This window comes from Gymnoscopelus braueri (assembly GCF_963280865.1).
Source record: "Gymnoscopelus braueri genome assembly, chromosome: 11".
NCBI classification, from domain to species: Eukaryota; Metazoa; Chordata; class Actinopteri; order Myctophiformes; family Myctophidae; genus Gymnoscopelus; species Gymnoscopelus braueri.
In genome coordinates this window covers 9,994,853-10,011,107 of record NC_137613.1, presented here as the reverse complement: position 1 = coordinate 10,011,107, position 16,255 = coordinate 9,994,853, and the positions used below count along the sequence as shown (strand labels likewise).

Genomic DNA, 16,255 nt, shown 5'->3' with positions numbered 1-16,255 from the left:
TTTAATGACTAGTATTAAAATTACATTGTCTGTGTTTTTTGTCCAATGTATTTGTATTTAAGTTTTCAGGATTCCAATTCAAAAATAGCAAAACATAATTCAGGATTCCAATTCAAAAGTAACAAAAATAGCAGATCTTCAAGCTCAAAAGTGTGTTGCAATGTGCCCCCTTGGAATGAGTTTAGAAATATAGTGGCCCTCTCCATCATCAAAGCTGCCCACCCCTGTGCTTGGCGCTCGGGTGGTGCAGGGGTAAAGTACCTGACCACCTCTGTGGAGTATAGAGGTTGAGCATTTACAGTTTCCCTAAGGTGGCATACCCATTCCTCATTCCGGTTCATTTTCCGGTTCATTTTCCGGTTCATTTTCCTCATTCCGGTTCATACTTTTGTACTTATACTCAAGTAAATTCTGAATACCAGACTTTTAACAGAGTATTTAATTATAATAATAACTAGAGGTTTAACCTCTAGTTTGGTTCTAGTTTGGTTCCAGGGTATGTCAGCCCTTGGTTCCAGGGCATATCAGCCCTGAACATTTGAACACTCTCAGAGTTAAGGAGGTCCTTGAAAATAAAACATTTGAGAACCACTACCAGTGGACTCCTAATGTGCCATAGTGTCACAGTAAATCATATTTTGAAGAAAACCTGAAGACTAATATTCAGTAATTAGGTCTTGTGGTCAAAATAAGAACATTATAATGTTATGTGTATAATGTTATATTATCATGATTTGTCAATCAATGTAAAAGAACAGAAAATCTAAAATTTGCCACGGACAAGGACAAGTCTTGCCACGGACACATTTGTTCATGTACGGACATATTGATGACCTGTATGGAATCATTTCATTCCTAGCTTTAGTAGGAGTGTGCACACAATTGAAAGTTCAGTCCAAGATAGCAGAGAAATGTCAATATAGACAATAATATATAGATGGAATGATCTGCAGCTGATTTAAATATAAATATATAGGCTAGAGATGATAGTAATTATTTAAAAATATATATATATATATATTTATTATGATTATTATGATTATTATGATTATTATTATTATTATTATTATTATTATTTACAATAGTAGTATAGACAAATGTCATTGTATCTCTTGTTTTCGTTCCTCTTTACTCGTCCACAAACTACAGGTTTGACCCAGATCCTCCTACAGACCACTGCTGCCCTCTTGTGGATATAACAATAAGTGCAGCGTAGACTTACACTCATAACCACATAGAACTCAATACATCAGTGTAAACATGTGACACCTAAAGCTATAATTATATTATTATAATAATTATTATATTACTTTTCCATTTAACTGCTGACTGTCCACTTGTTAGACATGTAAGCATACATTAATTAATGGGTATGGGGCAAAGAGAAAGGGGATTCAGGTCTCCCAATAAGATAACACAATTATTGGCAGTAATATTTCAGACAGACAGCCAGTGGTGTAAAGTTAAGTAACTAAGTACATTTACTCGAGTACTGGAGTATTTACAATTTTCAGTACTTTTACTTCTACTCCACTTCATCTCAGAGGCAGATATTGTACTTTTACTCCACTACTATTATTTGAAAACTTTAGTTACTAGTTGATTGATTGATTGATTGATTGATGTAGTTTATTTAGAAAGACATGAGAATAGTACATGATAGTACATAACAGTACATGGAAGTACAAATTCACAATACAAGGTCTACTAAACTGGAAACCCTCATTAAGCATTACGCTTGTTTAAGATGAGAACCCCATGCACACAAATCATGATGAAATATAAGAGGCAGGCAGATATACACACTACTATACAGAATGTCATACAATCAGCTTTCAGGTTACTGGTATGACGAGAGAAAAAATATATAAATATATACAAAAGTTACTTTGTAGATTTAGATTGTTATTACAAAACAGGCATAGGCCTACCCCACTTCAGCCCAATACATTTCGGCCATTTGAAAATAGCCGATCTACAAGCTCACAAGTGTCTCGATGCAAGGCATTGTGAGCTTGTAGATCTGCTATTTTCCAATTATTATTATTATTATTATTATTATTATTATTTTTACATTTTATACATTTGAAAATGTGTGAAATTGGACATTCTGCATACTTTTGGTACTTTTACTCAAGTAGGCTACATATTGAAATCCGGACTTTTTCTTGTAACAGAGTATTTCTACATTGCAGTATTGATACTTTTACAAATAAAGTATGTGAGTTATTTTTCCACCACTGGAGTACACGCAGCGTTGCGATGACTCACCGCAAGAGGGCAGCATATGAGTGGTGTAGGGCTAACATTTCCCATACTTCAACATTTACAGCTCAGATTCAGAACCAGGTAGCAAGCCATTAGCCTCTAAGCTCTGGGCCGGGCGCCGGGGCTCATTAGAATTATAGCAGAAGAAGATTAGCACATGTCTCTGTGTGATTATGTTAAACTAAATATCCAACATTTCAAAGTGTAAAGCCAGTAAAAAGCGGTGCGGGGTGCGGCGGCAAGCCATTTTTCCGCTGCCGCCCTGCGGCGACTCCGTTGAGGAGACCAGCGTCAACGAGAGAGAAAGCGGCAGCCAATCAGAAACGGACGGGAATCAGAATGTCGCTACGTTTCTAAACTCGCGTTTCTATTTACCACTCTGGGTTCCGAATCCGGTTTAAAGCCCGCCTACTGTATCCGGTCTTTTTGCACGTGCCTATACAAGAGAAGCACCGTTTCCGTATCCGCTCTAGACCTCAAACCGGATCCCCAGTCTATTTAGCAAGTTTCCGATAAGTCCTTCCCACATGTGTTGCCATGTCCCGCTTATTATAAGCGACTTTGGGCTTATTGTTCTGTAAAGACGTTTGTAAATATTGGTATTTTGCGGGTTGCTGTTTTTTGGGCTTGTTTCTAAACGTGTAGTCACTTATTTGTATTTTCCCTTGTTTCTAAATTGTAGTTGTTTATTTGGGCTTGTTTCTAAAGTAAAGTGTAGTTGTTGTTTATTTGGGCTTGTTTCTAAAGTGTAGTTGTTTATTTGTATTCGCCCTGGTTTCTTAAGTGTAGTTGTTTATTTGGCCTTGTTTACAAAGTGTAGTTGCTTATTTAGGCTTGTTTCTGAAGTGTACATTTGGGCTTGTTTCTAAAGTGTAGTTGTTTATTTGGGCTTGTTTCTAAAGTGTAGTTGTTTATTTGGGCTTGTTTCTAAAGTGTAGTTGTTTATTTGGGCTTGTTTCTAAAGTGTAGTTGTTTATTTGGGCTTGTTTCTAAAGTGTAGTTGTTTATTTGGGCTTGTTTCTAAAGTGTAGTTGCTATTTGGGCTTGTTTCTAAAGTGTAGTTGTTTATTTGGGCTTGTTTCTAAAGTGTAGTTGTTTATTTGGGCTTGTTTCTAAAGTGCAGTTGTTTATTTGGGCTTGTTTCTAAAGTGCAGTTGTTTATTTGGGCTTGTTTCTAAAGTGTAGTTGTTTATTTGGGCTTGTTTCTAAAGTGTAGTTGTTTATTTGGGCTTGTTTCTAAAGTGTAGTTGTTTATTTGGGCTTGTTTCTAAAGTGTAGTTGTTTATTTGGGCTTGTTTCTAAAGTGTAGTTGCTATTTGGGCTTGTTTCTAAAGTGTAGTTGTTTATTTGGGCTTGTTTCTAAAGTGTAGTTGTTTATTTGGGCTTGTTTCTAAAGTGCAGTTGTTTATTTGGGCTTGTTTCTAAAGTGTAGTTGCTATTTGGGCTTGTTTCTAAAGTGTAGTTGTTTATTTGGGCTTGTTTCTAAAGTGTAGTTGTTTATTTGGGCTTGTTTCTAAAGTGTAGTTGTTTATTTGGGCTTGCTTCTAAAGTGTAGTTGTTTATTTGGGCTTGTTTCTAAAGTGTAGTTGCTATTTGGGCTTGTTTCTAAAGTGCAGTTGTTTATTTGGGCTTGTTTCTAAAGTGCAGTTGTTTATTTGGGCTTGCTTCTAAAGTGTAGTTGGTTTGCTGGGCTTGTTTCTAAAGTGTAGTTAATCAGTTGGGCTTATTTCAAAAGTTTTGATTGATTGATTGAATACTTTATTAACAGTTTGCCAAAAAGCACAGATAAGTATGATTCATACAAACTGATGCTGGTTGCTTATTTCTCTCACAACCTGGCAACACTGCTTCCCACCCGAAACCAAAGCAAAAACATCAGACCCTGGAGCGGTGGGACATGGAGGACCGTCTCATTGTGGCCGTCAGCTGCCATCCGATCCTCTACGATAAACACGTTGTGGACTTTAAGAACCTCAACAAGAAGAAGGCGCTATGGGAGAGCATTGCCATGATGTGTGGCATGACGGGTCAGTTCCATTATAATATAGACACTAAACCAGATATATGGGTGATTTTATTTGTGCACGTGTAACAAGACACGATGTTTACTATTAAAAATGCCAAGTTTGAGCTTCCAGAAAACACGCAAAACGTGTTAAAATGCATTTCTAAGTTGACGTTGTGTATGTATTGTTTGTATACAACAACAACATGCCACAAGAGGCCGTGCATGGTTTACTGTGTGGAGTGGGGCATTGGTGGGACAAGTACTCAAATGTTTTACTTAAGTAAAAGTATCAATACTGCATTGTAGAAATACTCTGTTACAAGTACAAGTCTGGAATTCAAAATTTACTTAAGTAATAAGTACAAAAGTATTGTTATCAAAATGTACTTAAAGTAGAAAGTACTCATTATGCAGAATGTCCCATTTCACAAGTTCAAGTTCAAAATGTATACACATCTTTTGAAAATTGTAGATCTTCAAGCTCACATCGCCAGACTTGTGGGTAAAATGCATATGGACTGAAGTGGTACTGTATGTTTTGTAATAATCAAAATCTACAAAGTAACTAGTATCTAAAGTTTTCAAATAATTGTAGTGGAGTAAAAAGTACAATATTTGCCTTTGAGATGTAGTAGAGTAGAAGTAAAAGTACTGCAAACTGTAAATCCTCCAGTAAAGTAAAAACAACTCAAAATTGTACTTCCAAGTACAGTACTTGAGTAATTGTTCGTAGTTACTTTCCACCACTGGTCACTGGGGGTGTTTTATTAACACTTTAAACTAACTACAAGAATGATGTCAAAAAGTATCCCCTGCATGGACAAACAAGGAGGTTGTTCTGTAAAGCCACACAGAAGGTCAGAGTAAGCCTTGTTTAAAAGTGATTTATAAAGGAATGCAATGCATTTGTTGTCAAAACCTGACAGGATGTGGAGTGAGTCAAAACGAGCGCTCCCCCTTCTCCCCTGCCAGGAAAAACAGTGTGTGTTTATAAAGTAAATACACACTTAGTAAGTATTTTACTACTCAGGAGGACTCAGGCCAGTCAGAATCTGGCAACGGAACTATCAGTTCTAAGAAAACAAACACCTGGAAAATGAACAAGGAGACGTACATCTTTTTATTCTTTTCATCATGTATTTCCATGTGCAGTTGTAGTAGGCTGCCAAAACAAGCTTGTTACAATCTAGACCAGTGGTTTTCAACCGGTGGGGTCCTTGAGGGGGTTCCAGGGGGTCCCTAGCCAATTTAGTAGTTAGGAACCAAATTGACCCTTATATGTGTCTGTAACTCTGAGAGTGTACAAATGGAACCAAATGGACCCGTTAGGGTCCATTTGGTTCCATTTGTACACTCTCAGAGTTAAATGAACACTAATGATGATGATACAGTGTGTAGATTAAGACCCCCAAGAAATAGAAATGGTTGAGTCCCTGGCATATCTTTATCTTTTCAAATGGGGGTCCGTGGGCTAATATGTGTCAATTTGGGGGTCCTTGACGCGGAAAAAGGTTGAAAACCACTAAGCTAGACAATTCCAATCTTACCATCAGTATTAGCCTTGGATCAAGACTTCATCATAGATGTATTTTATCGATTTTGACATTTGCATGCGTTATCATAGATACAAAAAGTAAAAGTCAGACTTGATAAAATACATCTATGATAGTCTTGATCCAAGGCCACATCAGCATCTTTGTATGGTAGCTACTAGCTGGTTTAGAATGAACAGAAAATACATTTTCAGGTGTGTGACAACATTTCAGCCAATCAGGAGAGAGTACCCATTTATCAGCTTCATTTTTTATAGTGTTCCAGTTCCAGTTTTGTCTGCTCAATTCTTTATTTGCACTTGTTTTATCTGTATCCCGACTGAGTTGGTCTCCTGACCTGCATTTTCTGTTTAATAACGAGCTGGGGAGACTGAACAAACACTCTATACCTATACCGATGATTACTATCAGAATATAGAGCTGTTTAACGCTTATTTGAACCAAAGAAAATCGCTTACCCTACCTTTTTAAAACTTTCTCTTTGTGACTATCAGTTTGTGTCGTCAGTCCTCCACACCAGGGTTCAGGTCATACATAAAACGTTTTTTTCGTCTTGTGTTCCCCCCCCCCCCCCCCCCAGTTGACAAGGCCCAGGCCAAATGGAAAAACCTGGTGGACACCTACCGCAAGATATTAAAAAAAGAAAAAGACCAAAACAGAAGTGGCTCTGCGGCGTTGCCGGGGAAGGAGTGGAGGCACGCGCAACGCATGTCTTTCATGGCGCTGCACATCATGGGCCGTGTCCACATCGTGGGCAACAACAGCACCCGATCGCCACCTCCGGCTCACCAGGGCGCCATCGCCCTAGCGCCGCCGCCTACGGCTTCCCAGGGCGCCGTCATCCTGGCGCCGGCTCCGGCGGCTACCCAGGGCACCGTCATCGGCACCCTAGCGCCACCACCAGCTCCTCAGGGCAACGGCACCCTAGCGCCACCTCCAGCTGGCCAGGGCGCCAGCAGCACACTACTTCTTACAGCTAAGGAGGAGGCCAGTCCGGACACCACACACGCCCAGGTAAGGGCTGCTGGGAACGATATCGATATTATTTAGAGACCGACCGATGCCAGATTTTTGACTTTAAAGCCCTGGTCACATATCTGTCTGTATTAGACGTGTCCGCTTCCCCGTTCACCTCCATATAGAGCATCGCAGTTCCCGCCCACTTCCTGGTTTTTCCTGGTGCCGGAAGGAAAAACTCCAAAAATATTTATATCAATTAATTTAAGCCTAGAATCAAGCCAATAAAACATGACCATCATCATGACCATAAAACGTTTTTTTCTGTGATTTTCTTTTATTTTATATTTAATTATATGATATACTATATTTAATAAATACCCTTTGTTTTGCCGTTTTCTAAAAAAAAAAATCACAGAATCAAACGTTTTATGGTCATGATGATGGTCATGTTTTATTGGCTTGATTCTAGGCTTAAATTAATTGATATAAATATTTTTGGAAATGTCAATGGGAAAAATGCATTGAGTATTTTCCGGTGGAACCCGGAAGGGGCGGGAACTGCGATGCTCTATATGGGAGAAAAGGGGTGCAGCCATTGTTGTAAGGACTAGAGGTTCTAGTTGTTCTATTTGTTGCCTTTACCCACCTAGAGATTATATAGGCATTTATGATGATTATTTACCCCAAATCACATTGTGTAACTATTAGTGATGCACGGGTCAGGTTTTTTCATAACCCGCCCCGCCACGGAGCCCAACCCACCCCAACCTGTCCCGCAAAACAATATATAAAAATCAACGACCGGCCCGCTAAAACAAAAAGCTTTTCAACACACTCAGCGTCAAGTCCGTCCATTCAATCGCTTTAGAGAGCGAGAGAGAGACGTAGGGAGAGAGAGACGTAGGCAGAGAGAGAGGGGGAGAAGTAGGGAGGGAGAAGTAGGGAGAGAGAAACGGGAGCAAACGGAACCATTCAACACCATTCGGTTTAGCTGCTATAGACAATTCATATTTTTCCTGTCCTTTAATTTTGTGTAGGCTTCGTGAGAGAACATTAAACGATAACGTAGATATATACAGTGAGTGTCCTACTACTACAACATAAGGGACATTAAAATAAATAAAGTTGGCATGCAGCGGGGATATCATTAGAGGCAGCTGTGTTCATAATTGATCCGATAAGCGACACATTGAACACAAGCTCATGATTCCAGGAGGAGAGACAGGAGAGAGGGAGTGAGAGAGACAAAACAGGAGAGAGAAGGTATCAGAATGCTTTTTCTTTTTTCTTTTCTTTTTCGTGTGCCTGTCCCAAGATAATTGCGTCAGAAATCTTGACCCGTCCGCCTGCCCCACGGCTCAACACGCGGGACCTGCGGACAACGGGTCGGGCCCGCGCATCACTAGTAACTATATAGTGAAAGCCCCAACAGCCATCCTCACAATATCATCATAACATTAATATAGGAACTTGGTCAAAACTAATGTAATGTTTAATTTTGTCCCTTATCGCCAGCCATACACCCCGGAAACCCCAGACATCCTGGAAGCCCCGGACATCGCGGACACCCCGCCAGAGTTCTTGTACGAGGTCTCGGAAGAGGAAGACGAAGAGGACGAGGAAGAAGAGCTTCCGGTCCCCGCCAAAGTGCGCCGCTACCACTCGCACGAGCCGACGCTGACCCCTTTCCAAGCAGGCCTGTTGCGGGCGATAGAGGAGACCACCTCTGTCCCCTCGTCCCAGCCTCTGTCCGACCGGGACGCCGATGAAATGTTCTTCATGAGCCTCGTCCCCACGGTGAAAAACTTTTCGCCGAAGCGCAAGGCCGCCGTGAAATTTAAAATATACCAGCTGATTTATGAGAATGAGACTGAGGCACTGAATGACGCTTCTTCAACACAGGAACAATAAAAAAGGGGATTATTTTTTAATGATGCCATCAAGTAGTGCACAGTGAGACATGCAACCACTTCCTAAACCAAGGGTTCCTAAACGTTTCAGGCCCCAAAATAATCATATTTATACTGGGGACCCCCCATCCTGACAAGCACTTGGAATTGTAGGCATTACATTTAGTTTGACTCGGTTCCACAGATAAATATTGTGAAAATAGCCAAACTACAAGTGCCTTGTTCTGCCAGGATTTGTGAGCTTGTAGATCGGCTATTTTCACAATGTTTGCCTCTTTCTTATGTAATATTTGACATGTTGGCCAATTTGGTATTAAAATCTCGCAACGCATCTCGGATGCGTTGTGACCTTGTAGATCGGCTATTTTCAGTGAATGTTTGCCTATTTGACATTCATGTGGTTAAAAGGTAGGAACTAGGGCTGTTGGCCAATAATGACTTTTGAATATTCCTTTAAAAAGCATTTGAGCTATTCGAATATTTCGCATTTCAAATATATATTTTTAATATGAAATATTGTATGCAGTAAAACGTAAAGACCGCAGACGTCTCTGTCTTTCACTTTATGTGCCGGCCGTGGTTGGTGCTTTTTTTTTTTTTTTTTTGGTGAGATTTGACGTTCATAGTGACAGAACACTGTCCCAAAAAAAATAAAAAATAAATAAAAAAACAGAAGTCTCGCTAGACGAGATTGAAATCTCGAGATTTCAATCTCGTCTAGCGAGACTTCTGTTTTTTTTTTTTGGTTGCATAGTGTTCTGTCACTATGAACGTCAGATCTCACAAAAAAAAGAAAATAAAAAGCTATTAAAATATGTGATCTAACCTAAGGCCTATCCGCGCACCTTCAATCCAAAGAGTAAGGACCTTAGTTCAAAGCACTTTGCCTAGTATGTTCTTTATGCCAACCTTATTTTTAAAAAAAATATAATTTAGAGTAGCCAATAATTCTTTACCCCTTTTTCTCCCCAATGTAGTCGTTATGCCAATTGATTCATCCCCACACACATTTCTGTGTTGTCACTGCTGTCGTTTCCCACCGGGAGGACATTCATCCTACTCTTCCCGCTCAACATTCCCTGCTGACCGGTGCCGCCCCAGCCAGTAGGGGTACATGCAGAGACCAATGTCACCCTCCCCGCCCGGCTTCCCTCCCTTGAACACGGGCCGATTTGTGTTCGTTTAGAGTAGACGCCCGACCGACAAAGCCGGATGTACCGCGTTGGATTCGAACCTACAACTTCCGTGGTGGTGGGCAGGGACTTTACCACTGCGCCACCCGAGCGACCCACCTTATTAGTGTGCTTGTTGAACTGTGCACTACTTCATGGCACCATTATTATTATTTGTTTCTGTTTTTCTGCCTTCAAGGAGCTTTCTTTTTTTTAAATATTCTTTCATAGTTTTATTTCAGCCAGTTGGGAAGCCCTCCCCCTGCTGTTCGTCCTTATGTTTAGCACTTGACTTGTTCTAATGTTCACTTGACTTCTTGCTGGAGTGTTTTTATTTCCCCCCCTTTTTTTGGACTGTTGTAACTTAGGCCAGGAGTTTTGTATATATTTTTTTGTATATAGTGTCAATAAATGTTGTTTAACTATTTGGTAGCACAATGATTTCTTTTGCCACTCATTTAGCTGTTATGTACAGTAAATGTAAGTATGACAATAATACTACAAATTCTGCATATATTGGTATATGTGTGGTTCTTTAAAAAAACAAACAGCATTTGTGTGCTTGTGCATATACCTGTATACTGTTGAGGAATTGTGGATCAATCAGGATGTTGAGGCAAACTGAGTGTATTATAAGGTAGTTTATTACATGAGGTCATGGGAGAAGTACATGAATCACTTACGTGCTATGTTTATAGTTTGTTGTACAATAAATGGCGAAAGTAGCAGATCTACAGGCTCAATGCGTTGCAATGCGACATGTGAGCTTGTAGATAAGCTATTCTTTATGGATATTTTGACACTACTTGCTTTTTTTCTCTCTATGGGAGGAAACTGATGACAAAAAAAGAGAGAAGTATGACTGAGTTACAGAAGCTGTCAGTTTTATCATCGTCATCATGTTGAAATCGGTTGTCAAAAATGTGTGTGTGTGTGTGGCTGCAGAGTGTGTGAGTGGGGGGGACATTGTTTTCTTGACTTTTCCACTGGCGACAACAAAGAGTCAAGAGAACGCACGGCTGCATCGATAGAGAGACCGGTGAGTGTAGAAACCATTTAATATATTCTAAATAATTATGTATTGAAAGATGTTTGTCTTTGGCGTGACTCCCCGCTGCCAGGAATTGAACCAACCACCCGACCTGGCGACCTCCCATTTTCAGGGCGGACACTCTAAACACAATGTTTCACAGATAAATATTGCGGAGTGAGTGAATTTAAACCATTTCAAATATTCGTGAAGAGAAAAGGGTATTTGTTTTCTCTACTTTTCTAGGAGAACGCACGGCTGTATCGATACAGTGGCAGCAGGTGAGAATTTAAATATTCAGAATAAGGTATTTAAAATGTTGTATTTGTGATATGACGACATTAAAACTGATTGCTGCCTGTAAACCAGGGGTCGGCAACCTTTTTGACATGAAGTGCATGTATTTATTTTCTTGATAGTCAGTGTGCCACATCAACATTAAGTTGAATTATGACACCACATTAAAATGAAATATTTCCAACAGATTTTTATTTGTCCATAAATATAACTTTTTATTGTTATTCTGCAATATTTTCTTTCACATCAGGACATGATCATAACACTCAGAGCGATAACCCACCTACCCCCTAGACTCCCTCCCCAGTCAAGTTCAGAGTTTGAATGAATATAGAATTATGTGCAGGATGTAATTTGCATCCAGATGTGAGGGCGCTTAATTTAATTGACTAAATGTTTTAAGTATTTTTTATTTTAAACCAAAAATCCTCTCTCACACTTATGCCAGTGTGCCAGTGATTACCCTCCCCTGTGCCAATGTTGGCACCCGTGCCCAGTGGTGGAAAAAGTACTCGATCTGTTTACTTAAGTAAAAGTATCAATACTGCAATGCAGAAATACTCTGTTACAAGTAAAAGTCCGGAATTCAAAATGTACTTGAGTAAAAGTACAAAAGTATTGGCATCAAAATGTATTTAAAGTATCGAAAGTAAAAGTACTCATTATGCAGAATGTATAAAAATCTTTTGAAAATAGCAGATCTACAAGCTCACAATGCGTCGCATCGCAACACAACCCATTGTGAGTTTGTAGATCTGCTATTTTTAAATGGCCGAAATGTATATAGGGCTGAAGTGGGTAATGTATGTTTTGTGATAATAATCCAAATCTACAAAGTAACTAGTAACTGTAACTAGTACATTTTCAAATAATTGTAGTGGAGTAAAAGTACAATATTTGCCTCTTGAGATGTAGAGTAGAAGTAAAAGTACTGAAAATTGGAAGTACTTAGTACCTAAAAATGTTACTTAAAGGGGAATTTTGGACCCCGGTTTTCTTACCTTTTCTATGATGTTATGATATCTTAGGATGAATGCTACAGTAGAAAAAATTCAGAACTCGCCACAGCTTAAAATGTGCACCAATAGGCCTTGCGTTAGATTGCGTTTTTTTTTGTTTTTGATCTGACGTTCATAGTGACAGAACACTATGCAACCGAAAAAAAATAAAAATAAAACGGGAAGTCTCGCTACAAGAGATTGAGATCTCAAGATTTCAATCTCGTCTAGCGAGACTTCCGTTTTTTGGTGTAGCCCGATGGTGTAGCCCAGCAAAAATAGCCAATTTGCGAGCTCACAACAACCTGTGAGCTTGTAGATGTGCTATTTTCACTTCTTCTTTTTTTCATGTCATTTTTTTAAACAAAGGTTTGCCTATATATGTCAAAAATAGGGAAGCCAAGTTGACTGTGGTTAAATGTGTTAGAAGAGTTGGAGGACCCTTTCCTTAGGATGCAATACCCAAGGCACCAGTAGAGCCCCTCCCACCTTGGAGGTGGTTCGAACACTGCCTCAACGGCAGGCTTTTCCCCCGGGCATAATGACGGTGGGACATTTGCCAAACATTCACGCTTCACGTTGCCACACGTGAGATGTTCAGCTAAGAGATTTGGTGTAGCAGGAAAAAAGGAAGGGACCAATTAGACCCCTGGGGGACGCCAGTCAATGAAATATATAGGGTTTAAAAGATTAATCGGATTAGACCGTCTCATGAAAGAAAAGAAAACCCACATCACTACTCTACCTCTTTTTGCCTCCCTCCTTCTCATTCTGTCTTCATCCTTTAGTCTCCCTTTCTCTGGATCTCCTCCTCCTGCATGCAGCAGAGATGGCGGCTTATCAGCGCCAGCAGGAGAACATGACAGAAGAAGAGAGGACCGAGCTCATGGAGTACCTGGAGAAGGGTACCTGTATGACGGTGTTGCACCAGAACAAGACAGAGTTGGCCAATGTGCAGGTGATCATGGAGACGGGACAGGTGGCCAGAAGAAGCCTCTTGAAGTCTCTTGTATTCAGTGAGTAAAACGCAAACACATCAGGGATGCTATATTTTATCTTAAACTGGAAAAGTCCTCCGTAAAGGGTAATGCTGCAAATCTTTCCCCTAAATGTATAAATACAATGACATCCAGTGTTTCCCCTAGCCAGAAGATGACGGTGTGGGGGAGGATGCGTGGCGCGCACGGCGGAATAACTTTTGGGTTCTCAAAATGCATATTTGTGCTCAAACACGAAGACTTATATAGTACATGTGCACAGTAATGAGCAGTAATATATCTGTATAGTTTACATATGAATTGTCTCCAGATTTAGGAAAATATACTTTTACTAGACCAAGTAGTATAGACAAACTGTCAAACATAACAAAAAAGACAGTGGTGGAAGAAGTACTCACACTTCTTACTTAACACATTACCTGACAATCACGGATATGTCCATGATTAAAACAAAACAAAAAATGATTTAAGGGGTGGCGGACCGCCACTGCTTAATGCATATAGGGGAAACACTGACATCAGTCCCCAAAAAAGATCTATCTTCTTCTGTTTCAGTGGACGTGTTTGAGATCAGGGAGATTCGTCGAGGAAAGAACTCAAAAGACTTTGAAGACAGCAAGGATGAATCGACCAAGGGATGGAATGAAAATTTCACAATCTTCTATGGCTCAGAGTTTGTACTGAACACGCTGAGTATTACAGGTGGGTATTCAGTAAATCCTTAATGTTCATTTATCCCCAGCTGGGGGGGGGGGGGCGGGGGGGCTACTGTATGTTTAGCAATTTTTGCTCTTCCCCAACATAGTATATTAGGCCTTTACATTTTTGCTAAACTAATTTGATATGAAACGCTGGTGAAATACCGGTATCTGTGATTTTGCAGCCGATTCGGTGCAGGATGCAGACAAATGGGTGACAGGACTGGAGTTACTGAGACAAGAGACACTGGTGGCCCCTACTCCACACATCATAAAGAGGTAGATTACTCATGTACACATGCTAATGCTAATGAAAATGCAATGAATGACATGGTTATCTTACAAAACACTTACTGTGTTTCTGTACTTCTAGATGGTTGAGAAAACAGATGTATTCCATCAGTAAGACCAAGAAGGACAGGTAGAGTATTATGCTTTGTGTTTGTCTCTATTATAGATATACAGTATTGTACATAGACCTTTTATTTTACTTTATTGCTTGTTTGTTTTGATTGTTTGTTTTGTTTTTCTCCAAAGAAAAGTTTGACGTCACCAATTTGCCTGAATAATTGAGTCAATGTTAGCTAAACATCTTTGCATGGACAATTACTCATGGATGTTTGAATTTCATTCATAAATCAATATAGTCGGCTACAAATTTCAAATCAATTTCACACTGTTCACACTGGCACGGCACTCCAAATCGGATTTTGGGCCTATTCAGATTGCTATCAGATTGTGTTTTTATTAAGTCTGAACAGCAAAAAAAAACTACTTGGGAAACTTTTATTTTCAACTCATATTTGAATTACATTCCTCAGCCTTGTTCAGTACTTCAGACTGCATATAACCAATCTGACTCACCAATCATTTGGGCTGGCAGTCTGAAGAAGACCACGAAGACCAATTCAAATGTAGCCTACTACCTAAACCCTTAAGTCCTGAACCCTCACAGACTTAAGTGACGTCACTTGGTAAATGCTTGAGCGTGAGAGGCTGCAAGGACTCCAGATTATATAAAAGGGTTAGAATTGAAATAGACCTTTGGAACTGTGCCAGAGAAACGAGATGGAGAGAGACACAGAGACAGAGAGACATGGAGACAAAGTAACAGATAGACATACAGAGAGACAGAAACGGCCCATGACAAAGGCACCATACGCCAGAGTCCAGCCATAGAAAATACATATTTTAAATTCAGTCTCTTTGTTCTTACTAGAGCTGCAAGTTATTAACAAAACATTTCTTTCCACCTGTCACTACAGCTGCAGCATCAGCTTGAAGGAGCTGAAGTCATTGTGCCCTCAGCTTAACTACAAGGTCCCTAGCATGAAATTCCTCAACGGCAAAGTCCTGGTACTGTCTTCCTTTGTCTTCACCTCACAGAATCTTTTGATTTAGATTCAGGGAGGCTTAATCCTGGACACAAAATATTCCTCACCAAATAATATTATTCACTGAATAACACAAACATGATCACCCTATACATAGGAGTTAAGACTGTCCTCTGACAAGCAGTTAGTAGGATAATACAAAGTGTGTCATGATCCTGACTGGTTAAAGGAGTAGTTCACCCAAAAGATTACTTATTTTCTATCAATTACACACCCCATGAAGCCTTGATTTCATGGAGATATATTTGTTTTCCTCCTGTTGCTTTCACAGTTAGCGAGAGCAACAAAAGACAATTTTGAGCAGTTTCATAAAGTGTACAACCTCATAATGTTTGAAGAACAGAAAAAAGTGAGTGAGCGCTGCTGTTTTAAGACAGTGGTGATATATTTTATTTATATATATTTGATATGTTTTTTTTTGTCGCATTCCTAAGCCAACTACAAATAGAGCACAGGCCTCTGCCTGGTCAGAATATGAAAAATCTGAAAGACCCGTTTTGTTTAATGACTAGAGATACTGTATACCGATTTGCATGATGTTTGGACAAAATCTGTTGGATTACTGTGTTTAGCAAAAAACAGCCTCCTGGTGGCTCATGTGAAACATTTGGGGCAGAGGTTCTGCTCTGGAGTGAGTGTGTGTGCACAGTTTCACTTCGATCAAGCCAACGGTGCCGGAGATTAGCTCTTCACAGATATACACACACACGGACGGACGGACGGACGGACGGACGGACAGGGTGCAAAACATAGTTTCCCCATGCCTACGGCCTGGCGGAGACAATAATTTGATGACCGGCGAAGGAGACTCAATGGAGACTCTTCGAGTCATCAAATTATGACAAAAACTTTGTGACAAAAACAAAAATAATAAGAGCATTTTTTGGGTGAACTACTCATTTAGTGCACATCTCAGTGAGTATGTTAAGGTTTCTTTTCATTGGGATGAGGGATTCAGACTACTATAGA

General features: G+C 39.8%; 2 protein-coding genes across 5 annotated transcripts in view; both read left to right on the top strand.

Annotated features, from left to right (window-relative positions):
• The first annotated feature begins 4,111 nt into the window (after positions 1–4,111).
• On the top strand, positions 4,112–9,281 carry LOC308094534 (uncharacterized protein). Its single transcript, XM_080441258.1, has 3 exons — positions 4,112–4,295; positions 6,410–6,843; positions 8,305–9,281. Exons 1-3 carry the CDS (start codon positions 4,166–4,168, stop codon positions 8,698–8,700), a joined length of 960 nt encoding a protein of 319 aa, XP_080297384.1. The 5' UTR covers positions 4,112–4,165; the 3' UTR covers positions 8,701–9,281.
• Positions 9,282–10,839: 1,558 nt separating this feature from the next.
• LOC308094693 (1-phosphatidylinositol 4,5-bisphosphate phosphodiesterase gamma-2-like) overlaps positions 10,840–16,255 on the top strand; it is a 65,169-nt gene continuing 59,753 nt past the window's right edge. For all 4 annotated transcript variants that reach the window (XR_013933977.1, XM_080441477.1, XM_080441479.1 and 1 more), the window contains exons 1-7: positions 10,840–10,910; positions 11,148–11,182; positions 12,985–13,212; positions 13,750–13,896; positions 14,078–14,171; positions 14,266–14,313; positions 15,158–15,248. Coding sequence is in view for 3 of the 4 variants with exons in the window: in XM_080441477.1 (XP_080297603.1) it covers positions 13,026–13,212; positions 13,750–13,896; positions 14,078–14,171; positions 14,266–14,313; positions 15,158–15,248 (567 nt within the window). In the remaining variant the exon portion in view is untranslated. The remainder of the gene's footprint in view (positions 10,911–11,147; positions 11,183–12,984; positions 13,213–13,749; positions 13,897–14,077; positions 14,172–14,265; positions 14,314–15,157; positions 15,249–16,255) is intronic.